The sequence below is a fragment of the Canis lupus genome, chromosome 20, assembly GCF_011100685.1.
Source record: "Canis lupus familiaris isolate Mischka breed German Shepherd chromosome 20, alternate assembly UU_Cfam_GSD_1.0, whole genome shotgun sequence".
Taxonomy (NCBI): Eukaryota; Metazoa; Chordata; class Mammalia; order Carnivora; family Canidae; genus Canis; species Canis lupus.
The window spans coordinates 44,977,466-44,993,486 of NC_049241.1; the positions used below are offsets into that span (position 1 = coordinate 44,977,466).

A 16,021-nucleotide genomic window follows, 5' to 3' on the forward strand; every position below is an offset into this window, starting at 1 on the left:
CATTGTGTCAAGCTGTGGGGATGGTCTAGGGTCCAATGCGTGGGCCATCCCATGGTGTTGTGGACCTCTCAGTGATGTCTCCACTCTCCATGCAGCACATCTCCATCCCCCAGCCTGACTGCCCCACAGAGGCACGGACTTTCTCCTTCTACCTCTCCAACATTGGCCGTGACAGCCCCCAGGGCAGCTTCGACTGCATCCAGCAATATGTCTCCAGGTGAGGCCCCACCCGGGCCAGTGCCCCCTTCTATTTCTTCTTCTTTTTTTAAAATTTATTTATTTAAGTAATCTCTACACCCAGCATAGGCCTTGCTCATGACCATGAGATCAAGAGCCGTATGCTGTACCAACTGAGCCAGCTGGGCCACCCCAGTGTCCCCTTCTTTTACACAAGCCTTGCTGCTGCTTTCAACATGTCCATGGCACAGGTGCAGGTCCTGGCCTGCTGCCTCTGCCCAGGGGCCTGGGTTCCCTTGTTTCTTCCAGGTCAAGATGTGCCGTGTGGAAACCAAGCTGCTCAAGTTAGCACTGACCCCATTTCCCAGCTGGGGATAGTGGGGTGGGGGGAGGGCATGAGCTCCTAGACCGTCTCTCCTTGTCATCCCAGGAGTTCACCTTGGCTCCTGGCCCCTTATCTTGCAGCCATGGGGATGTTCACCTGGACTGCCTGGGCAGCATCCAGGACAAAATCACGGTGTGTGCCACTGACGACTCCTATCAGAAAGCACGGCAGAGCATGGCACAGGCTGAGGAGGAGACACGGAGCCGTGGTGCCATCGTCATCAAGGCTGGAGGCCGCTACCTAGGTGAGGATGAGGCCTGGGACTCCTCCTATGGGGGGCTCATGACTGTTGGGCAGCTGTGGTGGGGAGCAGGAAGGACTTAGGGCCTGTCCCGGCCAAGAGCTGGAATGGTGGGTTGATAGGTGCGGCCCCTAGCTGGGTGAGCCAGATGGTATGTCAGGTCAGAAAGGAAGGTCCTGTTGCACTGGCTGAGTTGGCTAGGGGCTGTGGCATCTGTTAATTCTCCAGTCTGAATAAGAGCCCCATGAACCCTAGGAATTCCAAATCCATGAGACCCTCTCTTAGGATCTGGCCTCAGGAATCTCTACCCATCAGGGAGATAGACACATTTCTCCACAGCAGGGCTTCAGTCTGTCCTCCTCCAGCCGCCACCCCTGCCCTCACCTGCCTGGTCGACTCTTCCCCGAGACCAACATGGTCAGTGGCAAGATGCAGATGGTGATATGTACTCTATGGCAAGTGCCCTGCTGCTGGGTTGGGGCCAATGAGGGGCCATAGGGTTGCAACTGGGAAGGAAATGTGTTGACTCCCTGCTGGATGAGAAGGCTCTGGCAGCTAATCATCTGCTTGGAAACAATTTTGGTGAAGTTGAGACACCAACAACATGAAAAGTGTTTACTTGTAGGAAGCTCCGTTCCTGCTTTAGTCCTCCCAGCACCTAGGCCCAGATAATTTCAAGAGTCATCAGGATTCAAGGCCAGGAGGAAGGGTGTGACCGGGTATTAGGTGTGAGAGAGGCACAAAATGGCATACAGCAAACCAGGACCTTGATGACATTGGGTCCTTTTTTCTTGTTTAAGAAAAGGTGGGAGGATTTCAAAGCGCCACGCCGCCCCCCCCCCCCCCCCCTTCCGCCAGCCAGGAGTATGTGACTTCACTGGCTTGGCAGTGGGCTTGGCTCTGAACGAAACTGAGACGTCATTGCAGGAGTCCATTTGCCAGTAAATACTGTGTCCCAGTGGACGTGGCTGTGCATGCTGAGGGAGCCTGTGCTCTGGGCTGTGAGCTGTTGCTGGGGATGGAGCCACCCGAGCAGCAGCCAGAATCCAAAAATGCTTCCCTTGTTCTCACCTCAAGGTGCAAGTGTGGACATGCATATATATATCTTAGTAAATTTCTGGTCCTTTGGCCAAAAATTTGGTCAAAAATGTGGTTTCTTATACTACTTTGGGTACAGCAAGAGTGTTGCAGGGGTTTTGGTTCTGGTGGAAGCCCTTGTGCCCTGGCCTGTGAAGCCACAAATGAGCATATCCCACTGTGTCAGGCCTCTCCTCGACCTTGCATTAGCCATCAGCTTGGTCTTCTGGAGACAAAGTCTGATCCTGAGGATTCTGACAGCACTTCTTCCTGTGTTAATTTGACAAGTGAGATTTAAGGGACAAGAGAAAAACAAAAAAACAAGTCCTCACGGAGAGCTTTCTGGCCCAAGGACGGGAGGCATGCACTGACCTCACTTGGCCGTGCATGTTTCCTCAGTGGCAGTGGTGCTGTCCAGGGTGGAGTAACAGTTTCCGAGTGGAGGCCCCTCCCTCCAGAGCAGTGCTGGAGTCTGTTTGCTCCAGGCTGCTGCCCCTGGGACTCTGAGCCATGTCTGCTCGAGAAGCATTTGACGGGGCTGGAGCTGGGAGCTGCTCATACCTGGGGTCTCCAAGAAGCTGCCCAAGTGGTCCGATACTTTTGTTCACTCATCCTTTTTCATAAAAGAGAATGGGGGATCCTGGGGGAGACAGCACAATGCTGTGATATGTAGGCTCTGGGGGCACCTGCCTCTCGCCATTCAGGAACCCCACTCTTTTTACTATCAGCCCCTTTTCCTGGTGTGGTTGGGCTGCCCATGATGAAGTCTTGAAGTCTGTGAAGGCTCTGAACACACTTCTGTTTCCTATAGTTCCTCCTTCTGACACTAGAGGCCCCACAAACGCCTGATGAACTGTGTATGGTCAGCAGATGGTGCTCTCACTTTTTTTTTTTAAGATTTTATTTATTCATAGAGACGGAGAGAGAGGGGCAGAGACACAGTCAGAGGGAGAAGCAGGCTCCATGCAGGGAGCCTGACGTGGGACTCGATCCCAGGTCTCCAGGATCACACCCCAGGCTGCAGGCAGCGCTAAACCACTGTGCCACCGGGGCTGCCCTGGTGCTCTCACTTGTCCTGGGTCCCCACCGAGCAGGCCAAGCTGGACAGGGCTTGAACTGCCTTCCCTGGGGCTGTCGGCCTTCAGTGGGCATCCATGCACTTGCTCAGAACCTGGCATCAGCCCTAGGCAGAAAGACACAGAGGCCACCCCCTCACCCCCCTCAAAACCCTAATGCCTTGGCTCTTGTTGCAGGTAAGAAGGTTCAGTTTCGGAAACCAGCCCCGGGGGCTACAGATGCTGTGCCTTCCCGGAAGCGGGCAACCCCCATCAACCTGGCGAGTGCCATCAAGAAGAACAGTGTTGGTGGCATTAGCGGGGGCAGCGGGGTGTCTCAGAGGCCTTTCCGTGACCGGGTGCTGCACCTCCTGGCGCTGAGGCCCTACCGGAAGGCCGAGCTCTTGCTTCGGTTACAGAAGGATGGCCTGGCCCAGGCAGACAAGGATGCGCTGGATGGCCTCCTCCAGCAGGTTCGTGCTTCTTGCCTGGGGCCAGGTTGAGGGTCCAGTCAGCCTCTGCATAGGGTCTGGATACAGGGTGGGCTGGGAAGGGCCCTTCCCGGGGATCTCTTCCAAGATTCTCAGCCTACCTCAGAGCCTCAGCCTCCTGGGTTAGGGCGTGCTTAGGGGTGTCACGGACATGGCACTAGCCATGGTGGTTGCTGTCCAGTGGCCATGAGATTGGCTCTGAGTAAGGTCACACCCTCCTCCTCACTGTCTGCGGACACACAGGCAGCAGGAACAGCACGGAGGATCCGAGACTTCAGGTGCCTAAGGATTTTAGAATCACTCAACACATATGTGAGTGAGCAAGAGCTCAGGCTCCATGGTCAGGAAGGCCTCCTGCCGCTCACCAGCGCTGGCCCTGGGCAGGGGCTTTGCTTTTGGACGCTCAGGCTTCTGTGTGTGGCTGCGGCTTGACTCCAGCACCTCTCGAGGGCTGAGCTGGAGGGAATGTGATGTCAGCAGATGGAACCTGTTATTATGGAACAGTTCAGGCTTTAGAACAAGAGCTGCAGGCCTGGCTGCTTTCCCTAGGCCCTTTCCTGTCTCCCAAGCCCCTGGAGGGAACTCAAGGACCCTGGGAAGGTGAGCAGCTTGTTCTGGCTTTGCCATGTCAGCAGGGCCATGCAGATACGTTGGAGCCCTGCTGTGAGGCTCACATGGCTGGTTGTGGACAGTCCCATCTTGCGGAAGAGGTATGGTCGAACCTCCAGTTCTGTCCACCAGCTCACTTGCCCCTCTTGCACCCCGCCTCAGACACTGGGCACACAGACAGTGCAAACACACATGTTGTGATAATCAGTAGTTGTATCTGAGGATGAGCCATGGAGTTGGCTGTCCCTTATGTCATGGGGACCCTGGCCTCGGGGGCTCCACTTGCCAGGAAAAATCTGTATGGGTTTGGCCTTTAAATTTTTAAAAAAATTTTTTTAAATTTTGAATGCATGTGCAAGCACAGGGGTGGGGGGGCAGAGGGAGAGAGAGAATCCTAAGCAGGTTCCACACCCAGCACAGAACCTGACCCAGGGCTCAATCTCATAACCCTGAGATCATGACAAAATCAAGAGCTGAATGCCTGACCAAAAGAGCCACCAAGGTGCCCCTGGATTTGGCCTCTTGAACCACTGTCCCTCACTCAGGTTGTGCAGGTGAGGACCAAGCTGCACAGTTTCTTCCTGTGAGCTTAGGAGTTGGCTCAAGGCCTGTTAGAAGATAGATATGTAGCTTCATGGCTCAGAAGGGGGTTTTTTTGTTTGTTTGGTTTTTTGTTTTGTTTTGTTTTGTTTTTTTGGCAGAGGGGCTTGCCAAAGCATCCAGAAAGCTCCAGAACCAGGAATGATGTTGCTAGGGGACTTGTTTCCTTGGAAAGTCACAGACGTCAACCTTATCCTTGGGAACTCAAGGGAAGCACAGCAGAGACCCTTCCCCTGGGCTGGAACTCAGAGAGAATGAGGCAGGGCTGGCTAAATGCCGGGTCTTTAGATGTGAGCCAGTACTGAAGACAGAGACCTGCCGCTGGATGTGCCTGCAGCACATACTGCTGTCCATTCAGGCCACTATCAGCCCCTAGCATGGCATTCTTGGAAATGCCCTTGCTCCCACCTTCCTCTCTCGCCCTGTTTGTGCCCAGAATAAAGAAGAAGCACATGAGCCCCTCAAATGCAGAATGTGAAACTTGGCTGACCGAGCACACAGATACAGCTGAGATTTACCCTCTGAGCAATCCTCAAATGCAACAGGAACGCCAGGCTCAGTTTTCCGAAGAAATGGGGATCTGTTGGTACTGATGTCGCTCTGCCAGGGGTGCCTGCTTTTTTAACCTCTGAGATGCTGTCGTTCCCAGCCCTTTCCCAGAACCAAAGAGGCACTGTGCTGGGCTCTGGCTTCTCTGGTTGATTCGGATTCAGCAGCCTCCTGTGGGGAAGCTTATCTGGTGTCTGTGAGCAGAACGTCCTTCCCATGTCTACTCTGATTTCTTCTGAGTGGCCCCATCTGCTTTGTGCTTGTGTATTTACTACCAGCTTGTCCTCCCCGGCAGTTGTGGGCAGTAGCAGGACCCCATCAGCTTGAGGAAGGGAAAGGTCTCGGGAGATACTATGGGCTGGGCCTTGTCTAGGCTGGTCATTTCCAGCCTCCCCCGAGTGATCAGGGATTCCGATGAGCAGCACAGACAAAACCACACTCCTCAAAGGCACCTTCTCTTTTCCTTCTGTGAAAACATCCAAAGCAAAGATTCAAAGCATCTGTCTCTGGTGCTGGCGGGGCCTCAGAGAAACCCGTAGGCTCATTCTCTGTGGGTAGGAGTGTTGATGGGTAGGTTGCTCTTCTGGAGAGCATTTTAGCAAGATACATCAAGAGCCATAAAAATGTTCAGAGCCTTTGACCCACCCATCCCACTTCTGGGAAGCTGGCCGAAGGAAACCATCGGCATGGAAAAACCTGCACACAGTGGTGTCTGTTCATGCTACAGAGAAACTGCAGATGGTGTTGCATCCAACAAAGGAAAAATCTGAGTAACTCACAGTGCAGATGCTTGGTGGAATGTTACTTGGTCATTAAAAATGCTCCCTGTAGAAACTCTTATGGCCTGGAGTCCCTTTCAGAAGCCTGTGACAGTGAAGACCAGCAGTTGCCATGCCTACGTTCCACGGCCGTGTGCTAGAGGCCTAGTGAGATAGTCACCAAAGCACCCGCTTTGGAGCGGGGTCTGAACTTCTTCAAGCACCCTTAAGGTCAAAGTTCTGAGTCCATCTTTGTGGTTTTGGAGACAAGCTCAGCCTTCATTAACCAGCCTGAGTAGGGCTCACTGTTTTCAGGGAAGATGGACCTAGCTTGGCACCCCAGAACACTAGCGGCCCCAGCTCCCCCACCCTCCACCATTTCTGCCACAGGAGTGCATACCCGAGAGGGGGGTGTCAGTCTGTTAAGGGTGCTATAACAGAATTACATAAACCGGGTGGCTTATCAACAACAGATGTTTCCTTTTCATGGTTCTGGAGACTGGAAAGTCAAAGATCAAGGCACCAGCAGACTGGGTGTTTGGTGAGGGCCCCTTTCCTGGTTCATAGACTGTCTTCTCCATGTGTTGTCACATGGCAGGAGTGAGGAGGGAGCCTCCTGGAGGCTCTTATAGGGACACTGCTCACATTCAGGAGGGCTTCATCCTCATGACCTAATCACCTCCCAGAGGCCCCACCTCCCAATACCATCATTTTGGGTGTTCAGATTTAACATGAATTTCAGTTGAAATATTTCAAAATATTCAGTACATAATAGGGGAGGCTGGTGATGGGGTCCTGGGAGTATAGATGACAGCAGCTGGCGCCACCACCTGCCCCCTCCCCTACCCCCTCGCTTTGGAGCAAGCCTGTCTGCCAGCAGCTATAAGACATATGCATCAGGATGTGGTGTTCTGATCCTTTTGCATCCCAAGGCTTGCTGCCCCAGTGTGCAGTGGATTTGGCGGGGGTAGAGGGTGATGTCCTCTTTGCCCTGTGTGTCTCTATCCCCCCACTCTCCCATCAAATGCTTTCAGTAACTTCTGTCTCTCCTGGGCTTCTGGCAAGGTGATCCTGTCTATGTCTTACAGGTGGCCAATGTGAATGCCAAGGATGGCACATGCACGTTGAAAGACTGTGTCTATAAAGACGTGCAGAAGGACTGGCCTGGCTACTCAGAAGGGGACCAGCAGCTGTTGAAGCGGATGCTTGTCCGGTAATGCTGCCTCCCATGCCTAGGCATGTCCCCTGGTTCTGGGGCATATGTCATCCTGAGGATGTCGGGGTGGCCTTATGTGGTCCCAAAGGCCACAGGCCCTTGAGCAGGATGGAAAGATCTGGGAGACTTTGGCGGTCTTCCTATTTCCTGGGATGCCCTGGTGCTGAGGCAGCCCACTGTGGCCTCCTGTTGGGGGAAAGGCCAGTCCCTGGTGATGGAGCAAATGGTTCAAGTCACTGTCCTGAACACTAGAATGCCCAACAGAGGATTCAGTCCACCCAGCCTGTTCCACGCTTCCTTTCCCAACAAGCTCCTTTCCCAAACCTGCACATCCCCACAGGCTTCAGCTATAGGCTGCCTCCTTAAAAAGAACCTTTCAAGAACATGAAGCAGAGAGAGACAAAGCAAAACAAAACTCCCCACAGGCGAGATTAAGTAGCATTAATTAAACACATTCCCTCTCAGATTAATTGGGACCTGAGGTCAGGAGTGGCCTTGGTGGCTCAGGGGAGGAGTGGTTAAGTAGGCCCCTGCCTGGCTCAGGCAAGCAGTTAATGATTTCCTTCTCAATTGATGCCTGACTTGGGAGCACGGGCTGTGAAGTGCCATTCAGAGCAGGCTGATACACTAATTAGTCTTTAAATGATTTCTCAGGGACTTGAGTTATTTATGAAGTTGTGGGGTTTTTTTTGAAGTTCATCTGTTCAAAACAGTAATTGCATGTAGACTTGGGGCTACTCTTAGGTGAACCTGGGGTTTCTCCTCAGCCTTGCAGGGCACTCCTCCCCAAGCCAGTACCTGCTTCTGAGCCAGCCTAAGGTCACCACTCTGGGTGTCCAGAGGTCCTGGGGAGGCTGAAGAGCTGTTTTCAGCAGAAGACCACTCCTACCCCCTATACCCTCTCTGGTGTCTCCTGTTGCCCTAGCTAACCACGTATAGGGCCTTGGCCACACTGAACTCTCTAGAAGGGGCGTGGGCAAGAACAAGTAGCCTTGTTGTATGTTTGTGTGTAGGTGGGGTCAGTTAGGAATCTTGGCTCTGGAGCTTTGTGTAATTCCGGGCTCATATTCCTCCCTGCTCCACTGAGTGAGTTGCTAGGACACCTGTGAACTCAAGGCACTCAGCTTTCTCCTGGGCAAGTATGGTGTCCCTCTTTCTGTCTGCACGGGCCAGCTTAGGGATCAACCGTGCCAGAAACCATTTGTTGCCAGCAGCATGTATTGTCCATGGAAGCTTGAATCAGTTGGTGTGCAAAGGTGAGGGTCAACATCATCAATGCCCGCAGACACACTGGAGGTCACCTGAGCCACCTGTCTGTGCAGCTTATTTTCTTTAGGTTGTCCCCCTCTCCCTGAAGAAAGCCCCATTTACAGTGGTTCTTGAAGCCTCATGGCAAGAAGGAAAAATAGGGCCTTGGGGTATTTCTGCTAGTGGGGACCAGCATCACCCCAGAAGCTGGGCCACCTCCTTTTCCTACAGTTTGTTCAAAATTCATACCTGAGGTTAAGCATGTTCATGCTTTCAGGGTCTGCCTGGGCCCCTGGGGCTTTGCTCTGCTCAGACACCCTCTTGCGGTATTGTTTTGATCGTTTGTGCTTCAATTCCTAGTGTGTGTAGCTGCTAAGGCTTGTCTGTCCCAGGTGTCTAGTGCAGGATGAGGCCTCGGCAGCTGTGCCCAGCCCTATAGTCACTGCCCTCAATGCCATCGCCACCACCTGCACTTGTCCCAGCCTTGCTTGCCCAAGGGCAGGTGTCTGCACCAGGTGCCAAGCCATGGCCACCAGCCCCGTCACATGTGCTTTCCATGGACTTGGTAACCTATATTACTGTTACTTTCTCTGCTTTGACTTCTCCTTGTCTTTCACATCCAACTCCAAACTTCCCCCGGTGTCCCATGGCCTTTTGTCACTCTCAGCAGATCAGAGGTCCTGCAGGTTCCCCCAGGAACCGCTGCCCTCTCCTGCCAGCTCTCCCATTCCTGGGTCTGCAGTTCTGCCTTGGTGCCCAAGGGCTGCAGCTCTCGAGGAAAGAACTTCAGGAGGTCCCTTTGCCATAGTGCAGTCAAATCGGATTGACAGTTGGCCAGGTCTGGACCTTCAGCTCCTGAGGACTTTTGCCTTCATGTGGAAGGCCTAGACCCCAGGGCTTGGAGGTTGCATGTCGGCATGGTCACAGGGTTACCTGGCAGGTGCTCAGAGGTGAGTGCGTCGGCCCTCACAGCCTGAAAACTCAGCTCATCCTTCTTCTTACTCTGTGTGCGCTCCTGAAAAGGCTCCCTGTGCCCCATTACATGGGGTGGGACGTGGGAGGCATGGGCCGTGGGGTGTGCTCCACACACTGTCTGCCTTCTGGTATTACCCATTGTTGTGGTCACTCTCTTCAACTTTTCCCAGCCCATCTCTTCTTTGCCATTGTTTATGGTTTCTACTAGTCTTTGGTCTTGTTTTGTGTAGCATCACGTTGTTATTCCATGGAGGTGATGTTATTTTTATTTTTAAAATTTTTATTGTTGAAGTATAGTTGATATACAGCGTTATATTAGTTTCCAGCATGCGGCAGGTGGCTGGACAGTGTTCACCCCAGTAAGTGTAGTCGCCGTCTGTTACCGCACCACAGCCACAGTGTCATCACCTACATTCCCTGTGCTGCACCTCGGGTGCCCATTCCCGTGACTTCTTTATCTCAGAACTGGAAGTGTGTACCTCTTCATTCTCTTCACCTATTCTGTCCATCCCCCCCATGCCTCTCCCCTCTGGCAGCTGCCAGTTTTGTTCCCTGAACTTGAGTCTGTTTCTGTTTGTTTCTTTATTCATTTTCTTTCTTAGATTCCACACATAAGTGAAATAATGTGGTATTTGTAGGACTCACTGCACTTAGCATTATGCCCTCTAGGTCCATTCACATTGTTGCACGTGGCAAGATCTCATCCTTTTATATGGCCGAGCAATGGTCCTTTGTTTCTGTCTCCCACATCTTTTCATCCCCATCTATCAGTGGACACTTGGGCTGCTTCCATATCTTGGCTACTGTAAACTAGGGGTGCTTATATGTTTTTGAATTCATCTTTTATGTTTTCTTTGTGTAAGTACCCAGTCATAGAAGTACTAGATCATATGGTATTTCTGTTTTTAACTTTTTGAGGAACCTCCATCCTGTTTTCCACAATGCAATCAGTTTGCATTCCCACCAACAGGACACAAAGGTTCCTTTTCTCCTCATCCTTGCCAGCACTTAGTTCTTTTTGTTTTTGTTTTTTTAAAGATTTTATTTATTTATTTTGAGAGAATGGGAGAGAGTGAGTGAGAGAGCACAGCAGGGGGAGGGACAGAGAGAAAGGGAGAAGCAGCCTCCCCACTGAGCAGGGAGCCCAACCCAGGACTCAACCCCAGGATCCCTATCATGACCTGAGCCATAGGCCTATGCCTAACTGACCGCCCCCCCCCCCCCCCCCCCCGGCACCTCAGTTCTTGTCAACAAGATACTAGCCTTTCTAATTGGTGTGAAGTGATATCTTATGGTTTTGATTTGCATTTCTCTGATAATCGGTGATGTTGAGCATCTATCCTACATCTGCTAGCCATCTGTATGTCTTTGGGAAAATGTCTCTTCAGGTCCTCTGTCCTTTCCTAAATCAGATTATTTGTGCTTTTTCGTGTTGAGTTGTCTAAGTGCTTTATATGTTTTGGGTATTGATCCCCTAGCAGATGTATAATTTGCACATGTCTTCTCCTGTTCATCAGGTTGTCTTTTTGTTCTGTTGATGTTCCCTTGCTGTGCAAAAACTTTTTGTTTTGATATAGTCCCAGTTGTTTGTCCTTTTGTTTCCCTTGCCTGAGGAGGCAGATCCATAAATATGTTGCTAAGGTTGATATACAAGACATGACTATGTTTTCTTTTAGGAGTTTTTGGTTTCAGGTCTCACATTTAGGTCTTTAATCCATTATGAGTTTATTTTTGTGTCTGGTGAAAGCAAGCGGTCCAATTGCATTCTTTTGCATATAACTGTCCAGTTTTCCCAGCACCATTTATTGAAGAGACTGTCTTTTCCCTATTGTATATTGTTGCCTCCTCTGTCATGGATTAATGGACCATGTATGTGTGAGTTTATTTCTGGTCTCTATTCTGTTCCATTAATACCTATGTGCCTATTTTTTGTGTCAGTACCAAGCTGTGTTGACTATTATAGCTTTATAATATATCTCAAAATCTGGGATTGTGATGCCTCCAGCCTTATTTGTCTTTCTCACAATTCAGTGGTGTTAACTACATTCACAGTGTTGTACAACTACTACCTCTAGCTAATTCCAGAGCACATACCCCAAAATGGAACCCCATATTAGCAGATAGTCCCATTCCCCTCTCCCAGCAACCACTAATCTTTCTGTTTCTATGGATTTGCCTTTTCTGGATGTTTCATATCAGTGGGATCATACAGCATGTGGCCTATTGTGACTGGATTCTCTCACTCAGTTTACTGTTCTTAAGGTTGTAACATGTATCAGGGCTGTGTTCCTTTTGTGGCTCAGTAATCTGTTGTGTGTGGATATACACACACATTTGTTCATTCACTCATCTGTTGATGGACCCTTGTGTTGTTTCTACCTTTTGGCGATTGCAACTAGTGCTTCTAGGAGCGAACATTTGTGTACGAGGATTTGTATGGACATAGATTCTCAGTTCTCTCAAGTGTAGAAGGAGGAGCGGAGTTGAGGTTTTTGAAAAACTGCCAAAAATGTTTTCCACAACAGCTGCACGCTTTTACATTCCCACCAGCAGCACACAAAGAGGTTTTCCAGTTTTCCCACTTTCTCACCAATACTTGTTATTTTCCGTTATGGTTTGGTTTTATCCTAGCCCTCTTAGTGAATATGAGGTAATATCTCGTTGTGGTTTTGATTTGCATTTTCCTGATGACTAATGATGTTGAACCCTTTCTCATGTGCTTATTGGCCATTTGTGTATCTTTGGAACAATGTCTACTTGAGTCCTTTGTCTTTCTGTGGATGTTAAGGCTGGTGTTTTGTTGTGGATTTAAAGTTTTCATCTGCTTATAGAGTCTCTCTTCTCTTTAAAATGCATTTTCTTGTCTCTGTCTTTTGGGCCCTGACATGTGTTACCTGGAGGCCCAGGGGCAGCCCTTCAAGGCTTTCCTCTGAGTGGCTCCATTTCCTCAGGAGGGCCGCTGAGGTTTCTTGGAACCCTCCGTGGGCCCTTCTATTTCTTCAGTCTCCTGAGGCCACACCTCTGTCCATCCCGTTGTCCAGGTGTGCCTGGAGCAGCCTTCTGGCCTTCTAGAGAAGGCTGGGCTCCTTCACTCCTGAACACACTGGGTTCCTTCCCCACAACCCCAGAGCATAGTGGGGACAGCCCTGCAGGAGCCCCTTCACTGTGGTCTCTAAGACTCTAACCCCAGGCCTGTGAGGTTCTGTGGCCTGGGGCCCTATTTTCTTGGATAAGACAGTCACCACATCTGTTTTCAGCATTAGATAATGCTGCTCCCTTTTCCCCTTGCTCCTTCAGGCATTTTTAGTGGAGCCTAGAAAGAGCAGATGTAAATGCCTCTGGTTACTTCTATGTGGATGGCCAGCAAACTTGAAGTACCCATCTTGGCCACATGTACTGTGTTACCCGGGTGAGCGCTTGCATGTTGCAGACATTTTTTTCTATGGCTTTCTTTGCATTTGGGGCCACCATAGAGGCGGCAGCAGCAGTGGTTTGTAATATGGCCATCAATCAAGGAGGTCTGCTCTGCTCATCACTGATTAAGGTCCGTGCAGACATGGTCCCTGCAGCCCCAGACCCTGCAGGGTATGGAGCACCCAAGGCACCACGCACAGTACCAGGCTGGCTACTGGGTTCTCATGAGACTTGCAGCCTCTGGGATTATAAGAGGTGCATCAGAGAGGGGCCACAAGCACGGTCACTAGTAGGGCCTCCGTTTGCCCTTTGAGTGTCGGAGTGTCTCTTCCCTCTCCCCGCCTGCATCATTATGCTCAGGTACTGGTAGGCCAGTGGCTGCCCCATTATCCTTAAGGAGGTATTGTAATGTTGGCTCCCAGGAAAGTGGGTCCTGAATCCAGGAGGTCTTCCTGTTGTGCCAGTGCATCTTAATCCCCTTCAGCATTTTCTGAAGTTTCTGCAGTAAGCATTATTATTAGGATGAATGATTGTTTGTTTTAAAGATTTTATTTATTTGAGAGAGTGACCAAGAGAGAGCACACACGAGCAGGGGTAAAGGGAGAAGGAGAGGGAGAAGCCAACTCCCCTGCTGAGCAGGGAGCCCAATGTGGGGCTCGATCCCAGGACCCTGAGATCATGACCTAAGCTGAAGGCAGACGCTTAACCAACTGAGCCACCGAGGCACCCCTGGAATGAATGATTGCTTTCAAAAGGAGAGGCCAGTGCCCTAGTGTACCCAGCTCCCACAGGGACATAGCGCAGAGCTTGAATATCTTGTCAGTTTTACTTGGGTCCCTAGTCTCCACAGTAATGGGTGTTTAGATGAGTGGGAGGTCCACTGACCCTTCTCTGGGTGCGACAAGATACTAAATGGGCAGTCCTCCAGGTTGTGGATAAATCTAGGGTGGGATGTGTTCAGCTGCCCTCTGCCAGCCGTGTCCTGTAGTACCCCGTGTACTCAACCCTGCTCTGGTTCGACAGCAGGGCCCACCCCAAATCACTGAGTGTAGGTGGGACAGCATGGTGTCAGTGGAAAGGCAGATGGGTCTGGCAGTGCCCTACTGGTTGTGGAGCCTTACAACTACCCTACATCTCCTTCGTAGGAAGCTGTGCCAGCCACAGAGTGCAGTTGGCCTCCCTGGAGACCCTGCTGCCACCAGTCCTCCCAGGGAACATGGAAGCTCAGCCTCACCCCCTCAGGTAGGAGCATTGGGCAAGGATGTGACAACACGTTGCTGGCGGTGGCGGCGGTAGTTGTGAGGGAGGAAAGTGGGATAGGAGCCAGCGGGCCAGACCTGACCTCAGTGTTTGGACAGCCCATTGCATCCGTGGCTCATAGCTGGGTATTTTCTTCAGTGAGTGAGCAACTGCCTGGCTTTCCCCAGACTGGGGACGTGGGTCTGGTTCCCTGGTGCAGTTCCCTCGAGTACTTGTGAGAGGTATGTGCAAGGAGGGCAGTCTCCCAAATCATGCTGAGCTTTGTGCTCTGTGCACAGCAGGCACAGCAGATGCACACGCTGGGACTGTCATGAAGATTCCATAAAATCGAGCGTGCCAGCTGCGGGCACAGGCCCTGTGAGTGGTGGCTACTGCCGAATTGGTGAATAATCAGGAGGGTGCTCAGGTGGCCCCATCTGTATGCTCTGGCTCATGAGGCCCTCATCCCAAGACCCTAATTTACCTCCCTTTTCTCCTTTGCTGTGGAGGCTCCCAGCCCATATCCAAGGCCCTGAATCCTCCTTGTGGAGAGGTCAGGTCTGTGCCTGCCCTGGCTCTGGGGCCGAAGTAGAGGGCTAACAGCCTCCTTATCCTGCTTCCCCCTGATGGTGGGCCTGCCGCCTACCATCCTGCTCTCTCAAGCCACTTCCCAGGGACCGGGCTATCTATGTTCTGGCCTTGCCTCACATGCCTCAGCCTTCTCACTTATGAAGTGGGGATGCAGCCTGTATCATGTCACAGGATTGCCTTGGGGATCCAGGTAGTCCTGGGTCTGGTAGGGGGTTGTGAGGGAGTCCCAGCCTATGGGGCTGCCCTGTATCCTTCAGACTTGGTTCTGTCACCATTCCCATCATCTAGGAATGATGCCGAATGCTGAGACGTTTCAGACCAGTCCCCGGAGGTGGCCCTACTTGAGCACTCGGGTGGGCAGTTTGGCTGATGCTGCCCCCTTCTTGGATCCGTCCTCAGGGTGGGCTGAGCCTAGGTTAGCAAGGGCCTGGCTGTTTTCAGTGTGCCCCCTTGTGGCCAGAGGAGGCCTTGCAGGCAGGCACTGACTTTCCTGGGGCCTCATGAGCTCCAGGGTCAGCCTGTTGCTCCCCAGCCATTTCTCAGGAGACACCAGTGGCTCCACAGTCTCCCTTTTAAAATCGTTTCCCTTCCATTGTAGAAACGAACACAGCCTCCTGATTTCATCGACCGCCTGACTAGCAAGAAACCCAGGATATCACATTTTACCCAGAGAGCTCAGCCTGCCATCAATGGGAAGCTGAGTGCACCCCATGGCCGTGAGGCCCTGTTGCCTACTCCGGGCCTGCTAGCAGGGACAGATGCCCACCCACCTCCACGGTTGGAGCCCCCAAGGGCCCATGACCCTCTGGCTGACGTCAGCAATGACCTGGGCCACAGTGGCCGGGACTGCGAGCACGGGGAAGTGGCTGCCCCAGCCCCAACTACATGCCTCAGTTTGCCCCTGCTGACGGACTGTGCCCAGCCCAGCAGGCCCCATGGTAGCTCATCACGCAGCAAATCCAAGAAGAAGTCCAAGAAGCACAAAGACAAGGAGAGAGCAGCTGAGGACAGACACCGGGCCCGGTTGCCAGAACACATGCCCAGCCCCCTTGGAGCCCCACCAGATGCCCCGGGTAGGTACCAGGAGGCAGGCCTGGGGTCAGGGACTCTGTGGGAGGACCCTGCTAGGAGCCTGAGCTGTAGTCCACACCCACCATTACGCAGGGGGCACTGCGCCACCCCATGAACCCCTATATTGGCACACCCTGCACATTCAGCTCCTTTGCACCTTGTCTTCTAACACAAGGTCGTCTGTGCCCTGGAGCCTTCTGCGGTCCTGCTATGCCAGGTCAGTGCCAGGAGCACAGAACTGGACTGAGCTGAGGTCCGCGGGAGGAGACCATGTACCGGGAGAGCAACTAGTTCCAGGCTCAGCTCTGGCTGCCCTGAGGTCTCA

General features: G+C 52.0%; 1 protein-coding gene across 2 annotated transcripts in view; it reads left to right on the plus strand.

Annotated features, from left to right (window-relative positions):
• Positions 1 to 16,021, plus strand: part of ELL (elongation factor for RNA polymerase II) — a 79,265-nt gene that overhangs the window by 55,721 nt on the left and 7,523 nt on the right. For both annotated transcript variants that reach the window (XM_038566807.1, XM_038566806.1), the window contains exons 3-8: positions 96 to 217; positions 643 to 806; positions 3,134 to 3,408; positions 7,031 to 7,155; positions 13,941 to 14,037; positions 15,224 to 15,698. In XM_038566807.1, coding sequence (XP_038422735.1) covers positions 96 to 217; positions 643 to 806; positions 3,134 to 3,408; positions 7,031 to 7,155; positions 13,941 to 14,037; positions 15,224 to 15,698 — 1,258 coding nt within the window. The remainder of the gene's footprint in view (positions 1 to 95; positions 218 to 642; positions 807 to 3,133; positions 3,409 to 7,030; positions 7,156 to 13,940; positions 14,038 to 15,223; positions 15,699 to 16,021) is intronic.